The sequence below is a fragment of the Haliotis rubra genome, unplaced genomic scaffold (assembly GCF_003918875.1).
Source record: "Haliotis rubra isolate DU_JTF1 unplaced genomic scaffold, ASM391887v1 Scf1748, whole genome shotgun sequence".
Classification (NCBI taxonomy): domain Eukaryota; kingdom Metazoa; phylum Mollusca; class Gastropoda; order Lepetellida; family Haliotidae; genus Haliotis; species Haliotis rubra.
In genome coordinates, this window is record NW_025765723.1 from 69,657 (window position 1) to 82,924 (window position 13,268).

The 13,268-nt window shown below is 42.7% G+C and overlaps 1 protein-coding gene across 1 annotated transcript; it reads left to right on the forward strand.

Annotated features, from left to right (window-relative positions):
* Nucleotides 1–267: 267 nt before the first annotated feature.
* LOC124272948 (serine-rich adhesin for platelets-like) lies at nucleotides 268–10,999 on the forward strand. Its single transcript, XM_046708190.1, has 6 exons — nucleotides 268–763; nucleotides 2,232–2,711; nucleotides 5,533–5,577; nucleotides 6,193–7,635; nucleotides 9,027–9,098; nucleotides 10,352–10,999. The coding sequence occupies exons 1-6, from the start codon at nucleotides 418–420 to the stop codon at nucleotides 10,540–10,542; spliced, it is 2,577 nt and encodes an 858-aa protein (XP_046564146.1). The 5' UTR covers nucleotides 268–417; the 3' UTR covers nucleotides 10,543–10,999.
* The last annotated feature ends 2,269 nt before the right edge of the window (nucleotides 11,000–13,268 follow it).

Below are 13,268 nucleotides of genomic sequence, written 5' to 3' on the forward strand. Positions count from 1 at the left end.
AATATTATTAATCATTAAATAGAAGGTTACTTAATGATTTTTCTTGTATTTCGTTTATCTATTTATGAATACTCTAATCAAATTTACACATGTTCTCGTTTTTACTTTGTAAGTTCCAAAAACACATGTGTCCTTTTTAATCCTCGTTAAAGTCTCCGAATAGAAGTCTTTCGTTTTGTTTTGAGAGGTGATTGATATTCATAATAGAAAGTAAACTTTAAGTCATTTCATCAGCACACTTCAAACAATAGAGTACACGTACACACATATTTTCCTTTCATTGAAACTATTATATTGATGTTCAGCTGATATTTCAACATGATTTTGATAAACCTAGAAGGTAAACGTCCACCTTTATAAATATTTACAGCCTAATTTGTGTCTTTTTTTCATCCCAACATTTCGTCAGTGCTACAAATGTGTTCAGCAGAATCACAAACTGTGTTTGGAGTGTACCTGGATTCAAGAGGCATGGCGAACGCCTACCTCGAGTGTTCTTGCAGAGTAGTGTCCTCTTCACCCGTTGATGTTACTGTGACACCGAGTAGCACTCTGAACCCCACAACCTGTAAGTTCACAGATGTGTTTTTTAATCCTGGACTGAGTAATGTGAATTACACCTGGAACTGTGATAACCCCAATGGATTTCCTACGGTAAATGAGCGTGTGGACAACAAAGGATCTCTCAGTTTTACCATCAAAAGGACAGATACGTCGAACAGCCCTGATCCTGGATACTGTATACTTCTTACAGCACAGACCAGTAAGTCTTTGTGTCACCAATATAGCTTTGTAATTTATTATGAACTCATGATCACGTACGTATTTTTTTCATGTGTGCTGATGTAACAAGATCATAAATTTGATGTGTGCGCGTGCGTGCGTGCGTGCGTGCGTGCGTGCGTGCGTATGTATCCATGTATGCCGTATCCCAATTGTGTACATCCGTGAAGATCCGGGTTAGAATTGATCTTCAGTAACCCATGCTTGTCGTAAGAGGCGACTAACGGGATCGGGTGGTCAGGCTCGCTAACTTGGTAGACACATGTCACCGTATCCGAACTGAGTAGGTCGATGCTCATGCTGTTAATCCCTGGATTGTCTGGCCAAGATTCAATTATGTACAGACCACCGCCATATACCTGGTAGCTGGAATATTGCTGAGTGCGGCGTAAAACTCACTCACTCACCCAAATGTGTACATCGGGGCTCACGATGTTAATCTTTGAATCTGGTCAGGACTGCATAAACTCAAGCTTTATTTAACGGTGTTATATATAAACACACAAACTGTTCGTGAATGACGTGCTTTTAGCTAAGCACAGTTACGTTGCCGGTTCTTGGTGGTTACAGGGTATGTTAAACCTTTGCGCCAACACCTGGTGTTATGTCCTATTTTCAGTCACACATTTATAAACTTTTCATCACGTGTTTTTAGCTTTTGATCAGCAAGTGAATAAGTTTAAGCAGATAAACTAAACTGTATGGTCTGTCGTTGTGCGTTTGATATGTAAATAATCACTCAGCTCCACGCAATGTACGTGTACCAAAGTTAATAAATATGTGATCTCTTACTTCCAACGTTGGACGTGGCCATGCCATGATAGTGAGTTCGAATCCAAGATTTTCCCTGATAATAACATTTTGTCCTTTCATACCATATCTGTGGCATCACTCCGTGGTGTAGTGGTTAGAGCGTCCGCCCGGAGAGCGGAAGGTCGCGGGTTCGATCCCCGACCGCGTCATACCAAAAGACGTTAAAATATGGTACTTGTTGGTCCCTGCCTGGCGCTCGGCATTACTGGCTACAACAAGGACTGGTCGGCTCAGAGTCAGTATAATGTGTCTGAGTGGGGTATTCATGCTTCACTGCGGCATGGTATCTCAGTGGGCTAGCACTATAAAACCAGCTTAAGTCTGGGCTAGTACAAGCAGGCGCACATACACATACACACGCATGCACGTCGTCATATGAGCGAAATATTCTCTAGCGCGACGTAAAACCCAATTTCACCTCACCTCTGTGGCATCTAACGCTCCTCACGCGAATGATCATGGTGTTGAATCCTAAATTCGCCCTAATAAAAATATTTGGCTTTGTTAACACCATTTCCATGTCCTAGAAGACCAGGATGATACTTGCATCCTGATGTATCGTGATACAGCTGAAGGCCTGTTTGCGCTTTCATTTTACCAGTGTGTAATCTTGAGAATGAATCCATGCATTTTAGTGGTTGATGTCATATGCGGCGAACAACTGCAAACAACACCAACAACCACTGGACGGGCCATGAGAACGATTGATACGTTTCCATTAAAACGTCGGACCACCATTACACCTCCGGTCACTACCGCAGAGACAACGACGGTGACAACAACAGCAACAACATCAACATCAACGGTAGATTCGACATCGCCCATTACGCCAGCATCCACAGAACAAAGTGTGTCTCCATCAACGTCCACACAAGATACAACAACGTCTGACGTTACAACGTCAACATCGGATCCCGTATCATTAAGTAGTCCCATAACAACTGCACCAACGACATCCTCATCGTCATCTTCATTCAGTACAGATGCAACAACACAACCAGCATCCTCCGCCTCATCAAGTAGGGATACAGCATCACCTGTCTCCGTCACCCCGAGGAATACGTTCCGGCGGGACAATGCCACCATTGCCATCCTGCCCTTCCCTCCCTTTACAGGTAAATATCACTCTACATGTATGTTACGTATACACATACATTGTACACGTCTTTGGTAGGCATTTTGGAGCAGTGATAACATGACGGCGTGACAAGTTTTGACACGACGATGAGGTGAAAACTGCCTGAAACGTTGCAAAAGGTAACGGTAATGTTTTCAGAAAGTTTCATTTCTACATACTTCAAATCTATCCCGTTAATGTAAACATAAATATATTGTAGTTCACAGTAGGTTGTTGATAACTAAACCTAGTAGATAGGAGTACAAACGAAAATGAGTATGAAAATACCACAAAGAAACATTTAAGCATTGGGCCCTTATATACAAATCCGCTTAATTGTATTGCGTCGTATTGTAATTGAAGGTCGAAGTACTATATTTGAATTGACTTGCTCTGTTTGCTGCAAATGTAACTGCATTGCATTGGATATCATTATAGCCATTGCTCTCTCGGAGAGTGACAAAATATCCTCGATGTACTCCCAGAGTATAGCAATATCTCAGAGATGGAACTAAATACCGGCGATTTAGGGCATCACACTGGACCCTTTGTTTGTGTGACACGTCTTATTGTTGTTACATATCCCCTGTTTGAAACATGTTTCCAATACAGCTGGTACTACCACAAGGAAAATAGACGGGAGACTACTCCCCGTCTCGCCACGTCAACAAGTATCAACAGGTATATGAGGGATGAAGTTGGTGTAGAGGGTTTCTGTTGGAGCTTATGCTTGTAGTCTAGTGGGCTGTCGAACCATCGTTTGTGTAAAGACAACTCTGGTTGTGATGGTGTCAGATTTTGTGCTGATAATGTAGAAAGATTTCATTATACCGAATTGTGAAAATACCAAATTGTAGATGCGTTGGATGCGATCCTGTCCGGGGTCAGTAGAAAGCTTTGGTGTGGTTATGACAGTCTTTGTTTAGACATTGTTTAGTGTGATTTCACGAGGTGCTCTGGACTTTGGAATGATGGCTGAATTATTATCAGGTTGTTCTTAACACCACAACATTGGTTCCATGGGTTGTTCTTTATAACTAACCCGTCTGTGCATGTCTGGATTTTGACGATTCGATTTATATGTGAAAGCGGATTAAACCCGTCTTAAGGGTTTCAGCCAATATAGTTTATATTGCTTAGCACCTCTCTGAATTCAGTCTCACTTGAAGTATCTGGGGAGTTGCTGTAGTTTGCATGCATCGATTGTGCCGTGGCGTATGTTCAAATACATTACCGGCGACATCATAAGGAACTGATGAAATGAATGTGTGTGGATGGTAAGTAATTCGTGATGAGTTGGACGCCTTAAAACAACAACATTTACGGTTCAATGAACAGATAAGCTACTACCTGTTACCTATATATATCTGATATATCTGGTATATATCTGATAAATCTGGTCTGTTCACCATGATGGACGATACATGCTCCGGACCATTTGTATAGCGCCCTATATCCAATCACCAAGTGGCTGCTCATGGCGCTGACATATCTACATATTTACAACAGGAGTGAGTGAGTTTAGTTTTATTCCGCAATCAGCAATATTTCAGCTATATGGTGGCGGTCTGTCAATAATCGAGTCTGGACCAGACAATCCAGGGATCAACAGCATGAACATCGATCTATGCAATTGGAATATGATGACATGTGTCAACCAAGTCAGCGAGCCTGACCACCTGATCCCGTTAGTCGCCTCTTACGACACGCATGGCATGGGTTACTGAAGATCAGTTCTAACCCGGATCTTCGCTGGCCTTTACAACATGAGTTCATTTAGATGCCATCGTGCTTCTTGAACAGAAAAGTTTTTTTAAGGTAAACTATAAGCGGACTATTGAGGGGGATTCTTTGAGAGCAGGTTGTTCCAGAGGATAGCTGACAAGTAGGAAAATCGTCGGTGTCCGTATGTCTTCAGACGTGCATTTGGGACGATGAGCAGCGAATGATTGGCTGATCTCAGAGTCCTGGTTGGAATGTACTCTCAGACAAGACTAGAGGGATAGGATGGAGCTGCATTGTTAAGACATCTGTAAGTCATGCTAAGGATTCTATCCTGGCTGGGATACATGAGGATTTGGGAGATGTGGCTGTGCTTGTTGGTTCTGCAGATCAATCTGGCAGCTGCATTTTGGACTTTTTGCAACCTGGAGAGCAGGTCTTTGTTCATGTTCCCAAGCAAACTGTTACAGTAGTCCAAGCGGGACAACACCATAGATCTTACAAGATGGTGTGTTGCGTCAGTTGTTAATAGGTGGCGTACGCTGGCGGTTGCCCTTAGTATTGCCTTTCACCCTGATCTGAGGAGATGATGAAATGTACGTGAAGGTGTGGAGGACGATAGGTTTCTGTAAAATAATTCCGGTCTTAAAGCTCAATATCTGGTAAGTACATCATGTCGGGCGAAACATGCAAGCAGGCTTACTAGCATAACCCGCGTATGGTTAACACCATTTGGTCTGATCTGATGAGCTACCTCAAGCTGGTCCACGTGGAGGGAGCTGTGTCATTATTGGAATTCTCCACCGAGAACATCCGCATATGCTCTGCGGGAGACCTATTGAGTGTCACTTATAATATGCATATTTATTCTGTTCTTTTCTTTTCATTTCTGTCACAGATACATTCTGATCATAGTTCTTACCCCCGGTAACTGTTTCACCACAGTAGCCAAAGTGTAGAGCCTGAGTCATGACGTATTTTGCTCCAACATTATGCTGTGATATGAAACATACAATAGTCAACGTATATGTCCGTGTCAGTTAACTCGAATCTCGCAGAAGATGGTAGCTGATGACACAATGCTATCATTTCCCCAGGTACAAGGGCAACATCAGCTCCAACATCAACTCCAACATCTACAGGTAAAGGTCTCAGTTGAAGGATTTCTTTCTTAAATGACAAATTATTTCATATTAATACCTTATGCAAAGGTAATTACTTCTTCACTTTGTCGAACTGAAATACTAAACTATCGAGTTTCTGAAAGAGGTTTTCTGAAGTTGATGAAATCTGCCATTTCGAATTGTGAAGAGATTGTTAATCAGTATGCATTTCCCAGGAAGATCATTGCTCACCTGTTTTTATTATGCACTTAATAGGTGCAAATTTATGTGGCATGCATAAATTAATCTGCGTAGTAATAATATATATGATCTAATGGTGAAGGGTTGCACAACCATTATGCAATTGTGGTTTGTAATATTCTAACCGCATGATATTCATATATATGACAATAATTATTATTGTAAATAAGCATATATGTAGTACGTATATTAATTATACTCTGTGTCACTAACATCTCCAGAACCCAAAACATCAGCACACAGCGGTACAGAGATCGCGGGTCAGCTCTGTTAGCTTTAACAGCATTTGATAATACAGATGGTATATTCACAGGTGCAACAGATAATACACGGGTGTTACAGACGCTGCCACAGGTGCAACAGATAACACGGGTGTTACTGCCACTGCTACAGGTGCAACAGATAACACAAGTGGTGTTACTGCCACTGCTACAGGTGCAACAGATCAAACAGGTGGTGTAACAGACGCTGCTACAGGTACAACAGATAACACAAGTGGTGTTGCTGCCACTGCTACAGGTGCAACAGATCAAACTGGTGGTGTAACAGACGCTGCTACAGGTGCAACAGATAGCACGGGTGTTACAGACGCTGCAACAGGTGCAACGGATAACACGGGTGGTGTTACTGCCACTGCTACAGGTGCAACAGATCAAACAGACAACACAGGTGGTGTTACTGACACTGCTACAGGTGCAACAGATCAAACAGGTGGTGTTACAGAGTCTGCCACGAGTACAACAGATAACACAGGAGGCTCGTCTAGCATGATGACAGGTACAACAGGTAAGGCAGGTGGTTCAACAAGCTTGGCGACAGGTGTAACAACTAACGCAGGTGGTGTGACCAGCTTGGTGATAGGTGTAACAACTAACGCAGGTGGTGTGACCAGCTTGGTGACAGGTATAACAACTAACGCAGGTAGTGTTACTAGCTTGACAGCTGCAATAGGCCACACAGGTGACGTGTCCAGATTGGTGACGGGTTCAACAGATAGCACAGGAGGAGTGACCAGCTTGGTGACAGGTGCAATAGGCAACACAGGTGACGTGTCCACCTTGATGACAGGTGCATCAGATAGCACAGGTGGTGTGACCAGCTTGGTGACAGGTGCAACAGCTAACACAGGTAGTGTTAGTAGCTTGGTGACAGCTGCAATAGGCAACACAGGTGAAATGTCCAGCTTGGCGACAGGTACATCAAGTAACACAGGTAGTGTGACCAGCTTGGTGACAGGTGGAACAGCTAACACAGGTGGTGTGACAAGATTGGTGACAGGTGCAACAGCAAACACAGGTGGTGTGCCTAGCTTGGTGACAGGTACAACAGATAGCACAGGTGGTGTGCACAGTTTGGTGACAGATGGAACAGCTAACACAGGTGGCATGTCCAGCTTGATTACAGGTGCAACTGGTTTCACAGGTGGCGTATCCAGCATGGTGACAGGTACAAGTGACAGTGGGAGAGACACACCTAGCAGCTCGATGAGCGTGCCAGGGTCCACTACAGAGGCCGGAATTACGACATCACCCACATCGAACACACCATCCAGTTCCAGTTCTGGAGACCACACATTTTCTTCCACCTCTGCTATAACCGATACCCTATCTTCCATACTTACCTCACATGTATCCACTATTAACAGTATATCCTCAAGTACACTAACCTCCCACATACCCAGGGTGTCTACAGTGTCGCCCACTATCCACACAACTAACACCAGGAGCACTGGACACGATACATCTAGCACCTCAACCCTTAAGCCAACAAGTGATGTTACAGGAACCACAGACGAATCACCGCAAGTCTCCGTCACCGGCACCAGGGAACTTGTAGGTAAGTCTTAAGCTCAACAATATGCGTGATTATATCTAATGTGTCACTCTGATGTTTATCGTCCCACTCAGTAATATTCCAGCTCCCATATTTCATTCCAGCCACGTGCATATCTAGACAAAGAGATATATCTCGACCTCAGGCAAAGAGGTGGTTGATATTCTGAGCAATTAGCAAGTCCTCGAACCTGGACATTCGATCTACTAAGCTGCCTCTTACAACCATCATGGGTATCTTGGTATTAAATGTAATTTAGTGACAATACTTTAAACATGTCCAACACGAGAAGATGGCTAAGACTGCCTGTAAATATCAGCCAGTGGTTGACATTAAGAGCACGCTCTAAGCTAACGTGATGTACTGACGCGTATTCAACCTGAACACATATCTTCCCCACCTGAAACTCATACAAAGTTTCGTATCACATGCATGGAATTATTTCGAGTTACTGGCTTTTTAACGCAGCATTCAGCTACATTGCAGTTATGTGACGGTGGTCTATATATGATTTAATTTGGACCCGACAACCCACTAACATAATAGGGATCGACCCAAGCAATTTGGATCCGATGACGTGCAATGAACCAAGCTACATGGATTATGACAACGCCATCCATTTGTCTTAGCTTTGGTTGTGGACAAATGCTGAACTACTTTAGAAGCAAATATTCCAATTTGAGTAATATGCTACGAAAATCAAACAATTTTCTCTGTATTGTGTCATGAGGTTATCAAACAGAACATTGTTTGCATCTCATTCAATATGTATGGGCACAAATTCACGCCATGTACGATGCCTGACAACGTGATAAAGTGTGGTCATTGTGAATCAGTATATATTTTGACCCACTTACCAGTTGCGTAGATCGATGCGCATGATGCCAGTCACTGGATTGTCTGTTCTGGGTCCCGTTCCTCAAAGCGATCGTAGCGCTACGACTGTCAAAATTCTATGTTAAAGTATGGGAGCTACGATCACCTTAGCGCTACGATCGCTTTCAGGAACGGGGCCCTGGACTCGATTGTTTACAGATGGGCACCATGTAGCTGGAATACCGATAAGTGCGGCGTTAAACAAACAAACAAAATCCTCATAATCCTCAAAATGAAAATAAAGTTTCAGGAATAATACAATAATGCAACAAAAAATGGATTGCAATTATGCAGTGGTGTTGCATATTTTATCCTTTACATCTTTTTCTGCAAACGGGGTTTCTTCATTACTTTGACAAGCTGAACTATATCCAACCATTATGGTAGACACAAAGAACAATCCAACACACACTTTCTATACACCACCAGTTCAATGAAGTCTATTAGTCGTCTCTAAACTGTTTGTTCGGGTAACCGTGAATGCGTGTGTAGTATTGATTTACGAATGTCTGTTTCAGGGTTGGTCGTCGGATGTATCCTTGGAGCGGTCCTTCTCGTAGCCATCGTTGGTGTTTGTCGATACTATCATTGTGAGTGATTTAATACGCACCCAGGCGTATCCATATCATAGAACACTAATGTTTAATTTGTTAACATTACAACTGTCAGTTTGGCTTAAAAAGAATTTTTACGCCATTGGGCCTCTGTAATTATGTCTCCCATGGATGATCAAAAGCGACAGTTATCTAAATATGTGAGTAAATAACAATTCGTGCAGCTCAATGTGCAAGTTTGAAATAATGTTGTCATGGCGCAGAATGATTCAGATACTGTCTCTCTGAAGCTGTTAGCGGGGTACATGTTTGTTTCTCATTACGCAATCATCACACTGGAATAATTGACCAAGTTAACTGTCAGAATATTCATATCCACTTTCAGGTTACACGTCATCACCCTATGATCTGCTTTACATTTCCTCCAAGATAATCAGCTGTACCCATGAAATGAATAGAATGGGTCTTCTGCCACCCCTACTAAGTCTTATCGTGAAATGTAACAGGCTCGTTGGCTTGGTTGACATATGTCATCGTATCGTAACTGCGTAGATCGATGTTCATGCTTGTGGTAACTGGATTGTCTTGTCAGGCGCTCTGTCTTGGTTGACACATGTCATCGTATCCCAGTTGCTTAGATCGATGCTCATGCTGTTGATCACTGCATTGTTTGGTCCAAACTCGATTGTACATTGCTGCAATATTACTGAGTATGGCGTCTGAATTAGGGTCTATCTAAAACAGACAGATATATGCCGAATTGAAGGCTATAGCTAGTGCGGAACACGTTTATGTGTGTCGTGCACCTTTTGTGTCAGCGGACCGCCTCCGTGGTGTAGTGGTTAGAGCGTCCGCCCGGAGAGCGGAAGGTCGCGGGTTCGATCCCCGACCGCGTCATACCAAAAGACGTTAAAATATGGTACTTGTTGGTCCCTGCCTGGCGCTCGGCATTAACGGTTACAACAAGGACTGGTCGTCTCGGAGTCAGTATAATGTGTCTGAGTGGGGTATTCACGCTTCACTGCGGCATGGTATCTCAGTGCGCTAGCATTATAAAACCAGCTTAAGTCTGGGCTAGTACAAGCAGCCGCACATACACATACACACGCATGCACGTCGTCATATGAGCGAAATATTCTCAAGCACGACGTTAAACCCAATTTCACCTCACCTTTTGTGTCAGCCCTTCTTCCTTTGTATTTTTTACACTGATTTGTTCAAGCGATGCTGTTAAGAATTTGTTAATCCTCCGCATGATTTAAATTTTGAAATATTTCTTTCTATAACAGCAAATGAGAGGAATAGAGATCCAGAATCCGATGCGTCAACTCTATCTACATCTGACGGGAGCTGGGACAGAACGTTGTTCAGCAGAAGTACTCTCCTACTCAAGAGTAACGCTTCAACCATGATGTACAAACCCAGCCATGAGATCATGTACCCTCCAGTCAACTACCTGCCCACGTATAAAGTCTACTGAATGAATTGTTGGCACTGTCAACTGGACCATATTCAGGGCGAGTGTCTCCTGGAACATGCTGTGATGAGGATAGGACAAGTGCTGATGCTGTGCCAGAACCATTGATGTCAAAAATAGTTGGTGATATCTGGACATATACATGGATACAGGGTATAGCTCACCTGCATATGGAAAGTTTGCTTTGCCCTAACGTTCGGGTGTCATAGGTTCCTTGTATCTGGATTTCCTAGATTCCCGTTGTCCCAAGCAGATTTGTATATTTATTTTTTATTTTTATATTTTTTTCATTGGTTTTGTATAGTTTTCATATTGTACATATAAGGAAAGAGGATAGACAAGGTGTACCACACCGTTTCTGTTGACACAATTCCGTTTTATGGATGATAGACCCGTGAAGATCCGAGTTAGAATTGTCTTCAGCAAGAGGCGACTAACGGGATCGGGTGGTCAGGCTCGCTGTCTTGGTGGACACATGTGATTGTAGCCCAATTGCGTAGATCGATGCCCATGGTGTTGATCACTGGAGTGTCTGGTCCAGACGCGATTATTTACAGATGGCCGCAACAGAACTGAAATATTGATGAGTGCGGCGTTAAACAACAGCCAACCAGCCAAGGATGATAGCTGATACTCCAATCCACCTTAGCTAGGAATCGTCAAATGAAATTACTCGCAAAAACACTATGGTTGTATGCACACACCGTCGTCATATAGCTACAATGTCGCTGAGTGCCGCGTTAAACAACAAACAAACAAACACTATGATTGCAGCAGCCTATATAATATAATGTACCCGATATATATGGCATATAATTGTTATCACGATATAGGTTTCGTACATTCTGTTTCTGTGCGTGTACAGAAACAATAATCTATGCATTCATGGAGGTATCAGGGACCATATTATAAATCCAGATTTAATTGTACATCAGCAATCTCCTTCTTTGTAATATCCTAGTGAGTGAGTGAGTTAATATTTAACGTCACATCGGCAATATTTTAGCCATATCGTTACGAAAACAATTTATACAATATAAAAATGAAAACATTGTGAAGAGTTAAACCTGTCGACGATGGACAGTAAAAATCCTAGCAATGTTCAAGTATATGCATCAGGTATATCAGACATTCAATAACACATCGCTGATTATGATCCGTTCATGATATAGTATACTACGGGTTAGTTGATTAAATATCAAGCATACAATATAATATGGTGTCTACGATGTGACATTGATAAATGATATACTACCCCTATATATTACAAGCGTAAACCATCATACCCTTAATACTTTTTTGTGAAGTACTTACAAACTTTATATTGTTATTTTATGAGCTTTTTGTACATCAACAATTACATGCGTTATATATGTATCTATATATGAATGTAACATAAAGCTTGTACAGAAACTGACATCGTCCATTTTGTACTTCTGTAACAAGTAATCGTTGACATAAGAAGACCTACAAGGGTAGAATTCGTCAGGCCTAGGCAGGTCGCATTGGGATTTTTAGTTAAATAGTTGCATATGTCATTGCAATTCAGGCATCTATGCGCACCAGAAGACTATAATCTCGGTTTCGAGATAAGGTAACCGAGATTATGTGGGCGTGGTGGGCGAGCTGGCTAAGGCGCCTGGCTAGTGATCCAGCGAGCATGAAGTGCCGGGATCGAGCCCACCTGTGAGCGGGTGTAAAAACCTAGGAGTCAACTTTGTGTGCAGACTCTTTCAGTGTTGTCACAACCCCTAGTGTACAGTACACAAACCTGTGCACTTAAAAGAATCCAAGAATCCGTTGGTATATGACCAGATGGTGGCCACATGAATACGTTCAAACACCTAGTTGCGGGTACAGCAACGTGCAGTAAACTTGGACAAAGACTTGTGACTATGTGTCCCAGCTCACCCAGCTGTGAATGGGTGCCTCGTAAGGATGAGAAAGCCGCAATAACTCGGTGCGCCTTGTGGCAACAAGAGTTTTAAGATCCCCAGGGAGTTGAGATTGAAAATAAGATGTGCCGTTGAGATTGACATCCAATGGTCGAGGGAAAACATACCAGCGCCTTGAGCATGCACTAGTGCGTGTATATGTGCGCTATATAAATATCCAATGATAATGATAATAAAAATGATTATGTGTCTAGGTTATTCAGGCACATCCCCGATGTTTCATCGCAGTGGTAAACCTGCATTACCCCGGGCTTTCCTCCCACATATGACACGCCATGATATGCCTGATATAGCGTAACAGTTATTATCACAGTCCAGTGGGGCGATGAGACCCGTGCAGTTCCTTGTATGGATTGGTCTTGAGCAACCCATGCTTGTCGTAAGAGGCGACTAACGGGATAGGGTGGTTAGGCTTGCTGACTTGGTTGACTTGGTTGACACATGCCATCGTATCCCAGTTGCGTATATCGATGATAATGCTGTTATCACTGGATTGTCTGATCCAGACTTGATTATTTACAGACCGCCACCATATAGGTGAAGTGTGGCGTTAAACAACAAATGAAGCGGGGGTCGATCACAAACTGGCTGTAGACAATGAAGTGATGATTATAGAACGTGGATCTCTAGGTAAGCACAAGGTTTCCTGAACTGACTGGGGGAGTATGCTTCACGAACGTCATTGCAATGTCATGAGTCCATGACTTATAGCTCCGTTTTTTATGAGCTTCTGTTTGTGACAAAGACTAAGGTACACGTATGAAATAAATTATA